The 19,041-nt window shown below is 38.4% G+C and overlaps 1 protein-coding gene across 2 annotated transcripts in view; it reads right to left on the bottom strand.

The window, feature by feature from the left end:
• Positions 1-1,050: 1,050 nt before the first annotated feature.
• The window catches only part of LOC122997342 (kinase non-catalytic C-lobe domain-containing protein 1), a 42,038-nt gene continuing 24,047 nt past the window's right edge, over positions 1,051-19,041 (bottom strand). For both annotated transcript variants that reach the window (XM_044373426.1, XM_044373427.1), the window contains exons 16-31: positions 18,258-18,396; positions 14,473-14,732; positions 13,138-13,499; positions 12,223-12,316; positions 12,034-12,131; positions 11,749-11,933; positions 10,084-10,194; positions 9,757-9,904; positions 9,303-9,458; positions 8,677-8,883; positions 8,420-8,502; positions 6,293-6,437; positions 5,600-5,722; positions 5,170-5,229; positions 4,555-4,712; positions 1,051-3,817 (exon numbers count right to left, since the gene is read on the bottom strand). In XM_044373426.1, coding sequence (XP_044229361.1) covers positions 3,589-3,817; positions 4,555-4,712; positions 5,170-5,229; positions 5,600-5,722; positions 6,293-6,437; positions 8,420-8,502; positions 8,677-8,883; positions 9,303-9,458; positions 9,757-9,904; positions 10,084-10,194; positions 11,749-11,933; positions 12,034-12,131; positions 12,223-12,316; positions 13,138-13,499; positions 14,473-14,732; positions 18,258-18,396 — 2,558 coding nt within the window. In that variant the 3' untranslated portion in view covers positions 1,051-3,588. The remainder of the gene's footprint in view (positions 3,818-4,554; positions 4,713-5,169; positions 5,230-5,599; positions 5,723-6,292; positions 6,438-8,419; positions 8,503-8,676; positions 8,884-9,302; positions 9,459-9,756; positions 9,905-10,083; positions 10,195-11,748; positions 11,934-12,033; positions 12,132-12,222; positions 12,317-13,137; positions 13,500-14,472; positions 14,733-18,257; positions 18,397-19,041) is intronic.

The following is a 19,041-nucleotide window of genomic DNA, read 5'->3' as shown; positions in this document are numbered from 1 at the left end:
CCCGGGACGTCGCCTTCACACTGTGCCTATTTCCTCAGCTCGGTCTGCCTGCCTGCCTGGCCTCTGTCTGTCCCAGAGGAAAACCTACACTGATTGTATTCTAATTCTCACTGGGGCACTATTGTCTGGATAAAGCGAATCATCCAACAGGTCACGTTTTTGTGCTGTTGGAAAGTGGCACAAGTATCTTTTATAACTCACAAAGTAAATAAACCAGCACATTTTGGATTTTCTAGTGCTTTTGCTGGAGCTTCTTCAGATTTTTCATGAAAATATTTACTGTCCTGAATGTATTTACAGTATCAAACATTAAATTAGTCAATGGGTAATATAATGACCCATGTCATTGGATTATTATTACTGATGCATACAAGTGTAAACAGCATTTTATGTTGTAGCTGGTTGAAGTGGATACATTTTAAGTATTTAATAGGGTACATGTTTTTTTTATGTAAAATCTTAATCTGCAAAGTACTATAGCTGTAAAATAAATGTAGTGGATTAAAAAGTGCAATATGTCTCTATGAAAAGCACTGGAGTAGAAGTATAGAGTGCATGGAATGGAAATAGTCATGTAAAATTGCCCTTAAGAACAGTGCTGTGCTTACAGTTACATTTCACCACTGCCTGGGACCCCTCTAACAGCCCAAAAAACATGCTGAATATTGTTTTATCACATTAATGCTTCATGGCTTTTAGCATAAATTTTATGAGAATCACTTATAAACATGATTTTGAAATGATGTGTCAGAAGTCCGCAACAGAAAATCAGGCATTATTTCTGTTTGGAGTCTCCAGCTGTAAAACATGGTTAAATAATGGATTTTCATCTTCTCTATGACTGTGATTGGTGTTGACCTTGTTATGCAGCACTTCTTCCAAATAAATTAATTTGGATTTCAGTTTATGAAGTTTCATAACAGTTTGTTAATAAGAGGTGTAACAGGGTGATAACATACAACTTTTTGTCAAACAAAAGGAATAGCCTATATTTGTTCATGCTCATATACACTATATCGTCTTAGTGATGAAATATTCCCATTTTTCTTGTGATATCAATTCTTTATGGTCATTTCTGTGTTTTGTCACCTTTGTCAAACATGTAAAACCAATTTGTAGCCAAGGGAAGGGTTACCACTTCAACATTTTTCTACATATTGAGTTTTAATAGGGCCAGAAGAAAATTTAAGTATTAAAAGGAGAAAAACACATACAGCAATAAACTCTGTAGGGCCCCAAACAATGAGGAAGTAAAGCAAATTTCCACAAAACACAATGGTCAAATGTGCCAAGATAGATAAATGTAAATATTTTGACATACTGTATGACAAATATGACCTTGTGGTCAGGTTTCATTTACTGGCTTAAAATATACTGAGACTAGAGACAAAACCCTCTAGTGATTAATTAGGTGGAGGAAACGCCAGAAAGTACAATAAGGTATAAATACTTAACAATAAAAATCCCTACAGGGGAGAGAAACCAGCTTCAGCTCTCCCACCACAATCCACATTCCCTGACAGATGTAACAGGAGTGTAGCCTGCCATACAGCCATTCTATCACAGATGTTGCCAGAGAATAATACACTTTGGCAAGAGAAGGCTTATAAAATCTAATTTATTTGGCTAAATTAAGCAAATCTTCATAGCACGTCACATTCCATCTCCACGGTGTGTTTGATGGCAGAAGACCATGGAGGAGAGAGCGGGCAGGAAAATAGAAAAATAGACACCGACTTAACATCATTCCTCAAATAACATTTTGCACAGACATCTCATTATGTTATATCATTTTCTCTGTAATGGTAAGGTATTGTCATGACGGTAAGCTTGTCTAGGTTTGGTCCTTCACGGCACACTATTGATTATAAATGCAATTATTTCACATTGTGCAGTTTAAATGGAATTAATATTATATATTAATTTACCAATCTAGTCATATCAATCTCTTTTTGTAAACAAACACTAAATACGTCTTAAAAACAAATGATCCGTACACTGTCCAAGAAATGTAAGACATTCTGCCTCATTTTGTCTTGTTTCCTAATAGTCAAAACATTTCAGCAACATCAAACAGATTTTATTTGAATGTTTGACATGGATGAACCTGCTAGTGGGTCATGGAGGCCCTGTTAAACCCCCCTGTTCCTCCCAGCCTTTGTGCTATGTGCAGTATTCCTCTGCTGGAGTACAACATGGCCTCAAGTTTGCTTTGAGATCATTTAATTACACAATAAACTAATTTAGGAATATACACTTTGTAAGCATGATATCAGCTGAAATAATGAAGGTCTTAAAATAGTTCTTGACACAGAACCTCTTTGAGTCAGGGCCTCATGTTCAGGCAACAAGACAAGTCTACAGCCATGCTAGCAGCTCTGTGAGGCTGTATGCAGGCAGTGGTGCCTTGAGCTAAATGCTAACATCAGCATGCTAACATGCTCTCAATGACAATGCTAACATGAGACAGTTTGGCAGGTATGATGTTTACCATATTTATGATCGTCGTTTAGCATGTAAGCATGCTAACATTTGCTTCGAATTAGCGCTAAATACAAAGTACAGCTGAGGCTGATGGGAATGTCATTAGTTTTGCAGGTACAGTATTTGCATATAAACCCAAGTGTTGGACATATTTAAATTTCAACCTGATGATAGCATTAGATGCAAAGTTGTTGTTAAAATTCATCCCGAGCGGGACATGAATATGTTAACCAAATTTTAATGGAATTCCATCCAATAGTTGTCAAGATGCTCAATGTAAAGTTGAGAGATTATCAAAGTCAGAAGGATACATGGTAAGGGAACTATGAATGACTGTATCTAACTTGATGGCAATCCATACAATACAATAGTTGTTGAGATATTTCACTAAAAATGCCAACCTGATGGTGGCACTGAAGGAAAAGTCAGGGGATCACCAAAGTCAACAGGCTTCATCCTCTGGGGAACAGGAATGTGTGCAAATTTCATAGTAATCTATCCAATAGTTGTAGAGAAATTTCAGTCTGGACCAAAATGATGCACTGACTGACCAACACTGCCATTCATAGAGCCACACTGCTGGTGTGACTAAAATAGCAGGGTCCACCTAAAAGCCCTTATCATGTCAGCTGACATTGTGCTTTAATACAAACAAAGTTGTTTGACATGTGTTCTGAATTGCTGTCATATTTTTCTACATATGAATATATGGAGGTCTTAACCGCTAAGTTACAGGGTAAATTCACAAATAATGATATAAAATGTTAGTATGTGAGTTGAGATGAAATCATTGCAAATTACAAATATCATCCATTACTTTTATCTTTGTGGAAGAAAACTAAAATGCTAATCAACAGCAGAACATGTGTAATCCAAACAGTGTGAGTTATGAATAAAGTCTAAATTGATATTATTATTAAAGTTAAAGGGGGAGCTTGACAAAAAAATGAACATATAACAGCAGAGAGAAGCTTTCCATTCTAGCTCTGTTGCCAGGACAACAGAGGCATGTGAGGGTCGTGGCCTCATTCTGGGCTCAGAAATGGGGTGTTGACCTGGTGGTGGTGTCTTGCTCTGAGCTGTGAGGTGTGACTGGGACAGGGCTCACTGGAAGGAGGCCCTAACCCTCCTCAGTGTGTCCTGGATCCTCTGTGTTTGTCGCTCGGTGGACTGCTGGAAGTTGGCATCGTTGGAAGCGGCCAAGAGGCGGATGTCGGAGGTGCCGAGCCGGGCGATGCGGCACTGAAGGTAAGCCTGCAGCTCCCGGTCCGGGCTGTAGGTGTACACAACCTCCTGGAAGGCGTGGACCTGACTCACCAACTTTGCTATGCTCCTTGAGCCAAGAATGGATGGATGAGAGGATGAAGCAACATGAAATGGGAATACAGAAGAAAAGTAAAAGTGAAGACATGAAAAGAATTATATATCTACATGCATATAATATCCATTTTTTTCTGCTTAGCAGCATCACCAGATCTGTCTGTGACCTGATTTTGGAGAGAGCGGGGATAACCCTGAGTAACCAGCTGTGTCTCTGCCTCTTCCTGCTACATCTCCTGACCCCAGCATCTGGTTACACCCAGTCGCCTCTCAGCAACTGGCCCGAAACCTCTTTTCCAATCCAACCCCTTCCCACGGGCGCCATCTGGTGCAGCACTGGCACCCCTACCAACAACCCAAATTCAACAGCTGTGCCATTACCATCCAACTGCCACTTGTTATGACCTCAGCATCTGGTCAGCCATATTGGAGTGAAGGAGAAGGACACAGGAAAATGCGTCCTCGTAGTAAGTTGGCCAACTTTGCTGTAGATGGATACTTGGGATGTGGATGAGAGCTAATTTTCAGTTAATGGTGCTAACTGTTCATATTTTGTGTCACTATAAGGATTGGTAGTAGGGTAATTTCAGAGGCTGTGTGCGCATTTTACTATCACAACAACTCTAAAAATATGAAATGAGTGCCAATTCCAGCATGACGTAAAAACATTAAAGCAAGGGAGGGGATCGGGCACCTCCCATTATGGATGCGTCAGTGAAATAGCTCATAACAACTAGGATTTCCTCTCACCTGAGCTTGGTCCACTTGCAAGCTCCAGTAGTGAGTGTGAAGGCTCCGATCTCCCGCTGCTGGACGTGCATGGCCAGGATTTGCACCGAAGGCAGGGTGGGCCTCCTCCTCGTTTGTTCTCCCCCCATCAGACACAGGTCGTCACTCTTCAGAAACACCTGAGGAGAGAGCAAATTATGCACGCAGCAGATAAATTTGTTCTTACTGGATTACATTTTCCAATTAAACCAAACTCTCAGTTATAAGCATGCCCAATGTGGCGGTATATAATATAACTGAAAGACTCTGAAAGAAGATTTTCAACAAATTTAACCTCTTTACATTTCAAAGTCAAGAAAGCATACCATTTCTGTTTTTACAGCTACCTGTGAAGGTTGATGAGAGAGTGACGCATGTTGTTTGATGCATCAGGTTCTTTTGAGGGTAACTTTCAGAAGCAGAGCCAGCTGTAAGCTCTCTGCACACAGGCAAGTTGCTTGAAGCTGTTTTCCTATTGATTTGTTTGCCCCGCAGCCCAGTTTCACAATATGTGGCCAGCCTTGCCTTCAGATACAAACAAAATACATGTGTGCTTGTGCGAGCGCACGTTCACAAAACACACCTACACACACGCACCTGCACGGCTCGTAGCTCCTCCAGGATCTCACACACTTTGGAAGGCAGATGTTTCCAAGCCTGTTGGCGAGAGAGGAGGAAGTTTTTGTTTAGTAGCTCCAAAATGAAGACTAATTATACTGTGGCTTCAATATAACACATAAGTTAATTAATATAACCTGCCTTTAGATGAAAATATGGAAATTTCTTATATTCTTTTAATTTGAATTTTTTTAATTACTCCAATTCACAGGCCCCATTCCTCCTCACTGCGCTCACACTTCCCACATCTTATTTGAATGCATTAATGTTAATTTCTCATTTGTGAAACTAATGAAACACCATCCAAGTTCTATCATGGCTGAAAAAAAAACATTTAGCTCGAGGGCATCTGACTTATTGCAGAAGCTCACATTTCGTGTGAGGAGTAATTTATGAGATGTAGCCTTACTGGTAATTGCCTGACAATCACATTCTCCAGACCTCCAAGGACCTGCATGGCTGTGGCAAAGTTCCTCGATTCGTAGCAGTGTTTTCCAATCGTCAGATACTTGGTCAGCAGAGCAACTTGTGTCTGCATAAGAGGAGAGTTTGCAATGAAAAAAAAATGGAGAGAAAATAGCTTAACAATGCAAAATGCATGAATCTAATAGCTCTTTAAAGTGGGATGCATTTTTGGGAGTACAGCCGACTGCATAATGAAGTGTGTGAATGCAAAAATGAGAAAAATACTGTGTGTAGTCAATGTTTCAAGGCATTGTGGATTGTTCTACATTATACTACTGCTTCTGCTGATTATTATTCAATTTAATTCCAAGTGCATTTATTTGTATATTCTATTTTTTACTTTCATTATGAGCTGCTCTCTTTTTGTAAGATCAAATGAAAGCTTATGATACCACAGAAATAATTTAACAGACAGCTGTTTGAGGTTTCACACCCATATGTTCCTGTCTCCTACTGTCTATAAACCATTCAACCAAGACACCAGAGAAGGAAAAGCAAGCACATATGGGGAAAGTGTGTGACTGACATGACAGTCCCTGTCCAATAAGAAATCAAAGCAGAGGTTGTGACAGTAATGGCAAACTTTTTTTTTTCTCTAACTGACCCTGTTCCCCTCATGAGTTACATCTTTCCTCACCTTGAGGGAGTCACAGACGACTACTTCACCAGAGATCCAGTTAGTGACACTGTCAGAGTACGTGAGCAGCTGCTGGAGGTAGCTGTCTGATGGCGTCTCCTCGAGACTGCTGCCCTCTGCTGGTGGGATATGCTGAGACACATTCCTAGTAGGTGAGGAAAAAACAGTAAACAGATGCTTAAACAATTAGAGATCAGTTAGATTAGCAGTAAATTTAGTTATTTACCAAGAAAAAATGCCAAACATTCACTGGTTTCAGATTTTCAAATGTATTTGCTGCTACTGTGCTCACAATGTGTGTGGTTTTCCACTAACATATAAGGGTGCATGTGTGTTAGACAGACATAAATCCAGCAAATAATACAATAGAATACCAACTAACTCTAACTCTCTCAACTAACTAAAAAAAAGCAATTTGAAGATGTCACCTTCAGTATATTGTGATTTTTCACTATTTTCTGACATTTCTTGTTTCACTAGATGATATTGAAAATTATAAACACATTAATTGATGAAAATATTTGTTAGCTGCAGTCCTTCCCAGACATGATTATTCACAGTATACCAGTAACAAAATACAACAGATTTCGCTACATATTTCAAAAGATACATGTGCATCAGGAGTCAGAAATTAGGTTTAACCACAGCCCAGGTCAGCATTGTTCATTTTACAGGCACTGAGAGGCAAGCCTATTATTTTCAATTTTTTTTCTTTTAATTCATTAAAGAATACAGTTTATTTAAAAAATGTATTTTTGTAAGATTGTTTCTGAGGGAAGAAAACAAGTCATTTTCCCCATTAGTGATTGAGGGGCAACAGCAGCATAAGTTAATACTTTTAGCAGTTTAGCAAAAAATGACTCACATACACAAATGCTTTCTGTTTGCTGCACTACACAACTAGATATGTAATCTCCACACTGATTATCTACACATAATTAAGAGTGGCTTGCATCATTTGTGATTGAATGAAATACTGTTGTTTTTTTCCAGTGTTGATACTAAGTGGATGATCCTGATTAAATAAACTAAACTAAACTTAAAGGTTGCCATAGCAAAAAATCAGCATGCTATTTCTGTTGGACAGCCACCCTTTTGTGTTTGTGAGACACAAAACTGTGATGGCCAAAGGCTGAAGCAGTGGAGTTAAAACTGTGTTTGAATTCAAGGAGCACTTGCTTCATTAAAATAAAGTGAATTATATTATTATTATTTATTTGTGTTACTCATCTGGTAACTTTATTAGACTTGATTTCAGCACCATGTGCACTTCAAACAGCCTGATGCAGAATGACGCACAGTGACCTCAGTTAGCATGCCTCTCTTTATGTGGGGCATTGATCATAATTAAATGTTACAAAAAGGATTTTAAGCCTTGTATTTACATTTCTGTGTACAGTAGACTTATAAAAATCATGTAAAAGTTTTAATGGGAACTATAAATGGAAAAAACTTTCATCACAGGGACAATATTTTTGTTGGAAGGCCAGATTTGGCCCACAGGGTGTTATTTGCCTTCTACTGACACACATTATTATTATATAATATGCTGCTGCAGGGAAATTCACTAATGAAAGTTCATCTTACAATTCACAGTGTTACTAAGTCAACAGGCCCTCACATACTTTGTGGAAAGGAGAATAAAAGACATACTGTGACATACTATAGGAAGAAGACTATCTACATACAGATGGGTGACAAATTAGAAATAAAAGATTATAAATGATTGGAAAATTAAACAAATATGTTAACAAGGCTTCCATACAGGTCACAAAGGGGCACTAAATGGTTTAATAAGTGTGACATTTTTGTGAATCATATCATATGGCCTTCACAGTCACTGGATGTCAACCAAAAAACAACTAGAGTGTATGACATGTTAGACAGTGCTCTCAAACACTGTCATCAAAATATCAACTGAAGGAGTATCATTTGGAGGAACGATGAAAATCCCACCAGCAGAGATGACACACTTGCCAGATCAATGACAAGAGGCACCAAAGCTGTTCTGGTGACTCAGTGTGACCCAACACTTTACTGAGACACTTAATGTTATGTTTTTCTTTGATATCTAACCCATCTGTATGTAAAATAGGTTAACATTGACACAGCTGACATTATACTCACTTGTTTGGGTTCAAGACCTTGTCCCTGATTCCTTGTATTCTAGAGTTGAGGAAATGAACTGGATGACATCCTTGGAAAATGTCCTGTGTTTCAAAAGTCACAAATGAAACATTAAGTCATAAGTTGACTGTATTACTTGCAATCAGAGTGTTACTACGCATTCATGGAGAAATGTCTCCCTCTGGTGTTGAAGAGAGACAACAACAACCTGAGTACATGGTGGGGGAGCAGACTATACAGTACGTGTGTGAGTAAACCTGCTGCAGGAGGGTGAGCTGTTGGGCTACGTGCTGTGCACTGTATTCATTCTGGCTGAAGGGAAGTCGATCCTCGCTGTGCAGGCAGACGTTAGAGAGATCATTAGCCAGGGACCCGTAGCAAGGAATAGGCAGGGCCGCAGCTATGGAGAAGGCATTCTCTTTAGGCATGGATGGTGAAGGCTCCACTATTCTTGAGATCCTCCACTGAAGAGTTAAGAAAAAGATTTGACAAGAGAGAATACATGTTCTGAATCATGTGTACACACCGACACTACAGCAACAGAGGAAGGCAGAATGCTGTTGTGTATTACATGCAGGGTGCTCCAACACAGTCTTCTCTGTAAAAAACAAAACAAAACAAAAAACTGGACAAACAGATTTTCTGTATTTGCCCAGATTTATTGTAGCTACTGTATTGATTTTGGTTTTGACTGTATAGTTTTGCACATTGAGGAGTCATCAAAAAATGTAAGAAATCTTTTTTTTTCCTCCTCAATAGAAGTAAAAGAAGAGCAGACTTAACGTTTTTAGATAACTTTAGTTTCTCACTTTTTGGTCATGGAGGTTTTACAATTACAAAAACAAACTTAACATGGCATAACTTGTCATCACATTCTACGAACCTTTCTCCCAAGATCCTCAGTAGATGAATGGACAGCCACAGATTCATTCTCTTCCTCAAAGCTGATTTGGCTTCCTCCTCCTTTGCTCCAAGTTATACTCAGAGGGCTGTGGAGAGCAGCAAGAAGGGCCTCCCCTCGGCTGTCCACAGGGATTACCTGTGGAAAAAACAAAGATCAGGCAACTACAAAATATAGTACACTTACTAAAATGTTATATTTATTGTGCCTTAAATCAGTCAATGCAGCGATTAAATGGCGTAAACTATATTTTAGAGTACTAACACATGCTTTTATTGATGTCTCTGTCATCTAATAAGACACTATATTGATTTGAGTTTAATTGTTCATGAAAGATTTTACCAGGGGTGGAGCAGCGATTTTTAAAGTGTAGGGATTCTAGAGGTGGGACATGAGCACTGTAAAGTGTAGAGCAAAATGTTAATTGTCTGGTTACCTCGGTATTGATGAAGTTTTCTAGTGTATCCACAAAGCTGGACTTTGGTGTGAAGTCCACCAGTTTACATTCCGTTATCCAGAACTGGAGAAGGTCCAAACTGCGATGGAAGATCTTTACATTGTCTTCTGACATGTCTGGACCTTCTCTGGCATTGAAAACAAACATCTATATCTTATAATCAGTGGACAATGTTTCATACGCTGTGTATTATGTTTTGTAGTTTACTGGAGAGGCTTGACTGGAGATTCTCATGGGTTTTCTTGGCATATTGTTCCGTAATATAATATTTCTCTATGCAATCATGAGCCACTGGATATACTCTACCTTGCAGCACTGATGAATTTATCCATTATGAACTGAAGAAACTGTTCAGGAGTGCAGAAGAAACGATAGGTATACAGAAACTGCTGGATGTAGCCCTCCGCAGCAGCATTTCTGTGATGAAAAAGAACACAGTGACACTCAATTAAGTTCAGTAAGCAACTGTTAACAACAGTTAATAACACTGTCTACTGGCAAAAGTGTGAGCAGCAACCTAAATGTCCCCCAGCAGCTTCCTTCAGCTCCCCCTGGGGGATCCTCAAGCTCTCTCAGACCATACGGGAGATGTGATCCAGTATCTGCTATGTCTGCCCCGGGACTTCTTCCCAGTCCTTTGTGCCCAGAACATTTTCAAAAGGGGAATATGAGGGCACCCATACAAATCATATCCTAACATTATTGGAAGGATTATAATTTCATGAGGATCCCTTTATGTTTAGTTCTTAGGTTCTGTAAAACAAAAAATAAACCATCTTTTAAGGACATTAACTGAAAAAAAGCCATATCAATGCCTTTAGAAGTAAAAAAAGAAAAAGAAAACTCTAGCTTGAGGCAATGGGAACAAAATGTAGATAAAAAATTCATAGATTTTTGTCCCTGTTTCTGTGATTGTTGATACAGTTTCCAGAGCAACAGATAAAAAGCTGATACTGGATCACGAGACTTCCCAGCAGCAGTAATTGTGTTATTGTTTATAGACTAGAAATGAATTAGAGATGGCAATTTTGTAATCTTACTCACATTTAAATAAAATGTAACTGACTGCATGACTTTTCTAAATAGAGAGAGCATGACAGACAGAGAATATGCATGGATAATCAAGAGAGGAAGAAAGAAAAATGGTTTACTGAAAGACAATGTGTTTACTGTACATGCATTGTTAGTTCCATAGAAACAGTGCAGTGTGACCAAAGTAAATTTGCAGCTTTAAATATCTTTCTTCTTCTTGATTTTTCTGATCGTCAACAAATTCCACCAGAAGACCAAAACCAGTAATAGACTGATTAAGTATTTCCAGCCTTCCCCTTTATTAATAAGACAGTCTATAGCCATGCTAGCTGCTTTGTGACTCTGTGCTTGACAGGCACAGTGGTGCTCTGAGCTAAATGCTAATGTCGGCATGCTAATATGCTCATTGTGAAAATGTTAACATGCTGATGTTTTGCAGGTATAACGTTTACCATTTTTACCATTTTGTTTCTGTGTGTTAGCATGCTAACATTTGATAAAAAGCATGAAAGTACAGCTTATGCTGATGGGAATTACATTAATTTCGCGGGTATTCGGTCACAAACCAAAGTGCTAAATAAATGTAGTCAAAAAAAAAAAAAAGTAGAATTCATGCTTTGGGGACCACGAATGTCTGTACAAAATGTCATGGAAATCCATCCAACACTTGTTGAGATATTTCAGTCTGAGTAATGCTTATAGTATGGCTTAAAACATCAGCAACATATTGCTCGGATATTAGCTGTAATGTATCTTTAAATTTTAGGAAAATATTTGTTGTAATTTGTTAACTTTGTGTGAGATCCCCTTGTTGGACACAGCAGGGAGGGCACAGAACAGAAAACAGATCAAAACACTTTGAGATATTTGATCTCATGATTTCACTAAAAAAAAAGCAGTGGCCAACACATTTTAAATTTGAACCCTCATCAATAATACCTGGCGTAGAGGTATGCCATGAGACCCAGAGGAGTCCCAGCTTGCAGAGTGCTCTTTTCTTTGCTGCTTCCAAAGCTCAAGAAAGAGGTGTCCTCAGAGGATTGAGAGTCCAAAGAGCCAGGTCCACAGGCAGCCAAAGAGGGCAGTAGTGAAACCTCCAGACCCCACTGGTCCACACTTAGTATCTGCAGAAATACAAGAAATTATATTAAAGCACAGAAAATCCAGACTGTTGCATAATAAATAAACTGATGTGTTGGTGTGATGTGAGTACTTCATCAGTACCTCAAGGTATTTCTTCACACTATCCAAGAAGACCACTTTGGACCTGAGTTCTTCAAGCTGGGACTTGAGTTTGGACAACATCAGTTTGCTCTCAGAACCTTTGGGATACATACACTGTTTTATAGGTCATACTGGAAGCTAAGCATGCCATTTTCACACAATAGAGGTGTTATGAAATGGGTACCCAACCTTTGTTTTTTCTCTCTTGTTGAATTAGCTTCTGGTAGAAATTTTTCGTTTTCTTAAGATTCCTTGTTTCAATTATCAGCTGCTGCTGCAGTTCCTGTTCAAAGGAAATCATACGAAATCATAAAATAACACCATGTCTTCCACTGAAAGAAGCCTTCGGCTTTTTCCAGTGGGTGCAACACTTTTTTTTCAGCTCTCTTCACCGTGGCAACAGAGCGCAACAGATCTTTTGAAGTGAAATGAGTGAGAAATCGCAGCAGCATGGCTCTTAAGGTGTGTTATTACTGTAGCTGTTACACAAACCCTCTGAAGGAGCAGTGGTGCCATCAAAGTGTGCAAACACAAAGACTATTCATTAATATTCTTTTGCAAATGATAATAACTTCCTCTGCCAAGGGCTAAGTTCAACATATTAATATTCAGATCCAGTTTGGAGAGAATAATACGCCAATTATCTTAAAGTCCCCCACATGTTCTTGCCCTATTTACCCCAAAGCCTGACCGTGCCCCACTTCATTACAGATAGGAAAAATAATTCCTGCACTTATTCATAAAACCCAACCTGACAAAAGGCTGAATGAAAGTAGGACGTAAAACATAATAATGTGTAAAATGCATAAAGAATGAAAATGAAAATACAGAATTAAATGAAGCATATCATTCTCAACCAGCAGTTTCTAAGTATAAAGCAAAATAACACAATGAATGAACACAATGAAAAATATTTTGATGGAAAGAAGCATCCTGAATATACACAACTCTTCCTAAACTACAACTGCAACCTGCATTACATGAAAAATACATGTAGTTGATTGTGTAATAGAAACTAATAAATAAATCAGCTGCTCCATGCAGTCTGCTGTATGAGGGTTAAGGTCAGATATGACTCACTGGCAGCTTCGCATGTTAACCTACCTGTGTTTTCAAATCCAGACATGGTGATCCTGTGTGCTGTCCCAGATTCACGGAGTACTGGATCACCTCTGGGCTAAAACAGTCTTCTCCAAAGAAGGCCAAGGCCCAGGCTGGGCTGTAGCTCAGGCCTGGTCCTTCTCCTCTGGATCCAGGCAAGAGGAATTGCATTGACACCAGAGAATCACTGTCCTCCATGTCCTCAGAGCAGTCAGGGCTCATGTGCTCATCATGGGCTCCAGGCAGCCCTTCTTCTCTCCCCGACAGAAATTCAGCTTCAGAGGGGCTTTCATCGCTGCCCCCCGCTGAATGATCTCCTCCCTCCATGACCCCTGCGTCCGAACTGTCCCTGTCAGTGCTCGCGCCTCGATTAGAAAATAGAGACGGAGGAGAGAGGGGGGCAGAGAGGAGGAAGAGAGAGGGGACTGAATCACATGGATGGCAAAAAAACAAACCAGTTGTGAAGAAAAAACAGATAGAGATCCATGGTGCTGGGGGTATTTGTTACTAACCCTGTCACAGTTGCACAATGCATCCACTGTTTAACAGATGAGCTTAAAGGCAATTAAAGCTGATCCTGTCCTCTTGCAAACTTTCTGTCTCAAGTATCTTGTAAGAGCCTGTTTGTAATCATGACCCATGTCTAGCAGACGCAAATGTGTGTATGTGTGTGTATGTGTGTGTGTGTGTGAATCTCATTGCCAGGAATAAGTTCCACAGGAAAAAAGAAAAAAATCTTTGGAGTTTGCTAGCATGCCTTGGACTCAACTGAATGAGATGCAAACTTAAGAACAGCATCCAACAGCCAGTCACAGCACTCATGACTAGTCAGCAGCCAAATAAAGTGAAACATATTATAGATGGGTTGGGGTTTAAGAGTAACTTCAAAACCTTTCCAGTCCCTTGTTAAATCTATTCAGGTAGTTTGCTTGAGGGGGATGACAGTTTCTTAGTAGAATGTATTGTTCTTATTGCACTCAGTGCAGTAACATTTTTTTGTTACAAGACTTCCTGTATGAGTGTTAATTCTTAATTATTAGCATTCAAATTTTGTCACGTAGATCACATTTTGTTTTTAGCTAAATGACTTTTGAGTGTTTTGTACTATTTTCTGAGGGAAAAACAAAGGAGATTTAAGATCTGATAAGATATTATTAGACCCTGACCTTAACCAATCTGTTTATTTTAAGAACTTGAAACTGAATCCAAACTTAAATAGACTTTTGGAACCCATCCCTACAGATGTACTATATCCTCAAGATCAACATTTTTCCACAATCATGACTTAAATGGCCTTGATCTAAACATCAAGGACAGTGTTGAGCTTCTTTCTCCTACCTTGGCAGACACGGTGTTCACTCTCCTCTGATTTTAAATCAAAATCTTCAAGCGCAGCCTCATTTTCTCCATGACAGGACAGGGCCTTGGTTCCTTCCCATGAGTCCACAGCAGCAGGACTGGCAGTGTGAATGTTTCCATTAAGGTCGAGACAACCATGCAGACGATCTTCTCTCTTCCCTCTCCAGGCAGTGGCTATCACGGGTGGGGTATTAGCTGCCCTTTTCACTGCCTGTGATGGAGGCTGCTCATTAGAGTCGCTGCATGGGGCGCATAAGGAGAGAGAAAACACACACACACCGAGTTCAAAGGTAGTGACGTTTACCAATTATGTATGGAAAAAGCCAATCATATGCATTTAAAAATGTAATAAAAGACAAATTGAACATATAAAATGCAAACTACACAGATGAACAATGATTCAGAATACAGCGTACAACTTTTACAGCAGTGTGGATTTACTGCTTTAATGTGAAAGCACAACAGAACCCAGTTGTCCATAGTAACAATTTTTTAAGTACCAGACAAGAGGCCATCAAAGACTCATTTCAAACATCTTGCAGCTTGTCGCTCACATCTAACAGCTAAGCATGCACTTGCAAATCCCTCCAAAATTTCATCAGGACACGGTTCACTCCTGTCCATGTCACAGTTAGAGTGGACTATCTCTCAGTTGAGAGGCTACAGTGCTCCCTCTATTCTCTCAGAGAAACTGGAACAGTGGAAAAACCCTCCACAGCTGAAACCTGTGAACGAGCCCACTGCCAGAGGAAGAGAGTGTCTCTCTTGTCTGCAAAGCTGTGATGTCTCCCTACCACAGCAGATTAAAGGGCCTCTCCACATATTGCCCTGGGCATAAGAGCATGGCAACGCCTGGATAAAAAGATGTCTGAGAGAGCTGAAAGGCTACAGTTAAGCCCCGCCCGGGGTGGAGCTTAGCTGTAGTAACACAGAAGAGGCTTTACATGCATCTTCAGCATTGTTAGACATTCTCCTCAGCACTGACACAAAACTGTTACCATAGGGATCATTTGTACTGTTGGGTGAAGTTCATGTATGAAGTGCATGTTGCATTCATGCTGATTTGAACGCTGTGTATGGGTGTGCACATGCATTTATAAGTGTGCAGAGGAGGAGAGGTCATTTTCAGCGAGGACTAGATTCTGTGTCTATTCTTCAGAACCCACATGAGAATAAATTACAGTTCTGAATAAAAGCAGCCTAATTTGGGCATATCTCATTATTTAGGAAGAAGCTGTGGCTGTTTTGTTGTCAACAGGATATCCTTATTCAATTAAGAGTAATTACTCTGAGACCACAGATAATCTCTTTAATTCATAATGTAGGCTAATTGTTCTGATTCGATTCATTAGACAACCCACACCATGAAAAACAGCCATTTAGTTTTAGGATTAAGAACTGATGCATGATCATGAAAAAACTTCAGAATCTGAACTGTACTGCACTGAGTCATTAAAGCTGAAATATATATAATTTTTTAACTATTTAATTTTTAAACAAATGATAAAACATGATTATTTGTATTTGTATGACACTTAATCTGATGGAAATGAAGAGTGGAAACAGAACAAGAGATTTTAAGAGTGAGGTACAAGTCAGTATTGCATTGGGCCATTTTGCAATATTTGTATTTAAATGTACCTGAATGTCTGAATATCACACCTGAAAACTACCCAGACCTGTATGTTTTCAGCCTCTAGTCTATTTGTGTACATTTGAATAAATCAGCATCATGAAAAGTCATGCTGTTTTGCTTTCTAGCAGTTCTTGCTCACAATGTAAAGACAACAGCTATGAGTAAAGATCTGAAGAAATAAGCAGTGCAATTTTGGCTTAGTATTTCTATTTCTATTTGAAATTATATTAATTAAATATTTTTATTTAGGATTTGTGGATATTTATCCTATCTTGCCATGACTGACTGTCTTTTTTAACCTTTATTTATTCAGTTTCACTGAGAAGAAGCCTCACACTGGCCCACAGCAGTGTGTGTGATCTCTATGACTCTGACATGATTGATATAACATTTGTGGCAACAAAATAAGTATTACAGCAAATATTTGGATGCTGTTGATATCTGTTCAGAGCACATTATCTGTTCATATCAGAACAGTGTATTTGTATTCGCTTACATGGTGCGATCAATTATTTTCATTAATATGTTGATTTTCTGAAAAACCAATTAATTGTTATATGAAATATAAATTTCTGGAAAAGGTGTGAATTGGTTTGGCCCATCCTCCACTTTGTGACTTTGTGTACACTCGCTCAGTAAATTCTATTAGATCCTCCAGAATATCCTCTATACAAGATTGTACCATAACATTTTATTGCACTGCATTTGGACAGTCAGCTTTCTCTGTGAAAGCCACAACTCAGCCTGCCTGATGATATGAAGAGCTGCAGTCCCATCAGTACATTCAAAACCAAATAAAAAAATCTACTAAAAACCACTCAGCTCTGTAACCACTGAATCTAAATTTCATCTCATGGTCTTCTCATATAATCTCTAATAATCTTGCTTTTAATTTGACAAGCTTACATTATTAATTTCTAATTGACATTGTGGGTGCTTGTGATGTGCTATTGTGTGTGGCTTTGTATTTTGTATAATGTGTCCTGTGTGCTTTTTCTTTGTTATTGTGCTGTTATATGTTTTATTTGTAGAGACTGCAGATGAAAATTAGCTTTAAAGCTAACTCTGGTGCAGTATATCAAATGTTAACATTTATGTTTAAAACTGTATATTGTCCCAATAAATACGATACAAACAATTTGGAATGTTTATTTTAATTGAAAGGTAATGCTTGATTTTACAGGTCCCTCAATTTTACAGTAATTTCTTAGAAAATTCTAAATTTGCAGGTATTTAAAGTTTAATTTTTAGTATATTTTATAGAGAGGGTGGTGCAATTTGGTACAAATTATAGGAAAACAGAAAAGACAAAAAGTATCTGCTGTATAATCTTTATTTTAGTAAATGTACTCATTATAGAGGTTTTAAGAAACATTCATATAGGCTAATATGTAGTTTGACTCATAAAACTATACACTAAAAGCTAAGTAAGTTTTCTGTCAGTTAAAGATGTTAAAGAGTCTAATTTATTAAGAATTATGTATGAACCCAAATATAATAAATAGGCACTGACCAACTAAACCAACTAAACACTTTTTTCTGTTTTTTCTTATAATTTGTACCAAACTGCACCACCATCTCTGTAAAATGTCTTAAAAACTAACTAACCTGCATATTACTCCAGGAAATTAGAATGAAATTAAAGGACCTGTAAAATAAAGAGTTACCAAAAGAAACACAAAATCCTCACATTTAAGAAGTTAGTGCCAGTGATTTTTTTCTTTTTTCTTCTTCACATTGTTTATTACGTAAACAATGAATTGATCATTGAAATATTTGATTAACTTACCATTAATCACAAATTAACTGATAATTATTTTCAGAGCAAATAATTCAAAAACATGGATTCCAAGTTTGGACATAATTGGGCTCATTGGGAATGTTAGAATGTGCAGCTGGTGGCAAAGTTAGACATTTCAGTGTGCTCTCTTTACTAAGTAAACAGTCACTGAAGAGAGTAGCAGACCAAAACAACAAGCTGTGTCTCTGGCTACACTTGTCATTGTTCCTTTGTCCAAAAATTGAATCCAAAATTGAAAGAAATCCTTTTTTTCTGACCTATTTTAGTTAGGCTTTGAAAATGTTTTTAAAGAAAAGGACAGACTCAAGTGTTTGAAGTTCTACTCACAGTGTGGATGGGCTGTAGTTAACCAGGCGGTGCAATACACCTAGCAAGTCATCTTCCCAGTACAGATCACTGAACCTCTCCTTCACAATACTGGCAAACACGCAGTACTGGAGGTCCTTCAAAGAGAAGATGTACTCCCCTCGGAAAAGAGAAAAAGTTGATTTTCAAAGTGAATACATCTGAACAATTCAAAACAGGATGATGGAGAGGGTTACTGTTTTGTTGTTTTATTCAAAATGATTGTGCTGAAGACTCTAACGGGTGTTAGAGGAACATCATGCTGATTTTTAGCCATGCTAGTGGCTTTGCTCTAGGGATTACTCTATTGCCACCATGGGGTTGACTTTTTAGTTCTTTATTGGAATATCTCTGCAATTATTGAATGGATTGGTGTGAAATTAAGTACACACATTCATGGTCCCCGCAGGATGAATTGTAATAATTTACATCACCTGACTTTTTCATCAAGCATCTGGTCAAAATCTAATTTTGTCCAAAACTTTTGCTTTATGACCAATACCTGCAATACTCATTGCATTCCCATCAACTAATTAGCAAATTTTAGCATGCTAACATGCCAAATCAAAACAGTGAACATGGTTAACATTATAGCTGCTAAACATCAACATACTAGCATTATCACTGTGAGCCTGGGACATACATGGCATCACTTTTATTTATTATCATTCTTATTAATAATATAAAATAATAAGAAAATAGATGAAAAATTCCTTTTAGGGGGGAAGCAGCCGCTGCTGTGCATCCTTCAGCACCACAGAGACAT

Source organism: Thunnus albacares, chromosome 14 (assembly GCF_914725855.1).
Source record: "Thunnus albacares chromosome 14, fThuAlb1.1, whole genome shotgun sequence".
NCBI classification, from domain to species: Eukaryota; Metazoa; Chordata; class Actinopteri; order Scombriformes; family Scombridae; genus Thunnus; species Thunnus albacares.
The sequence above is the reverse complement of the archived record's forward strand: the minus strand, read 5'-3'. Positions and strand labels throughout refer to the sequence as shown.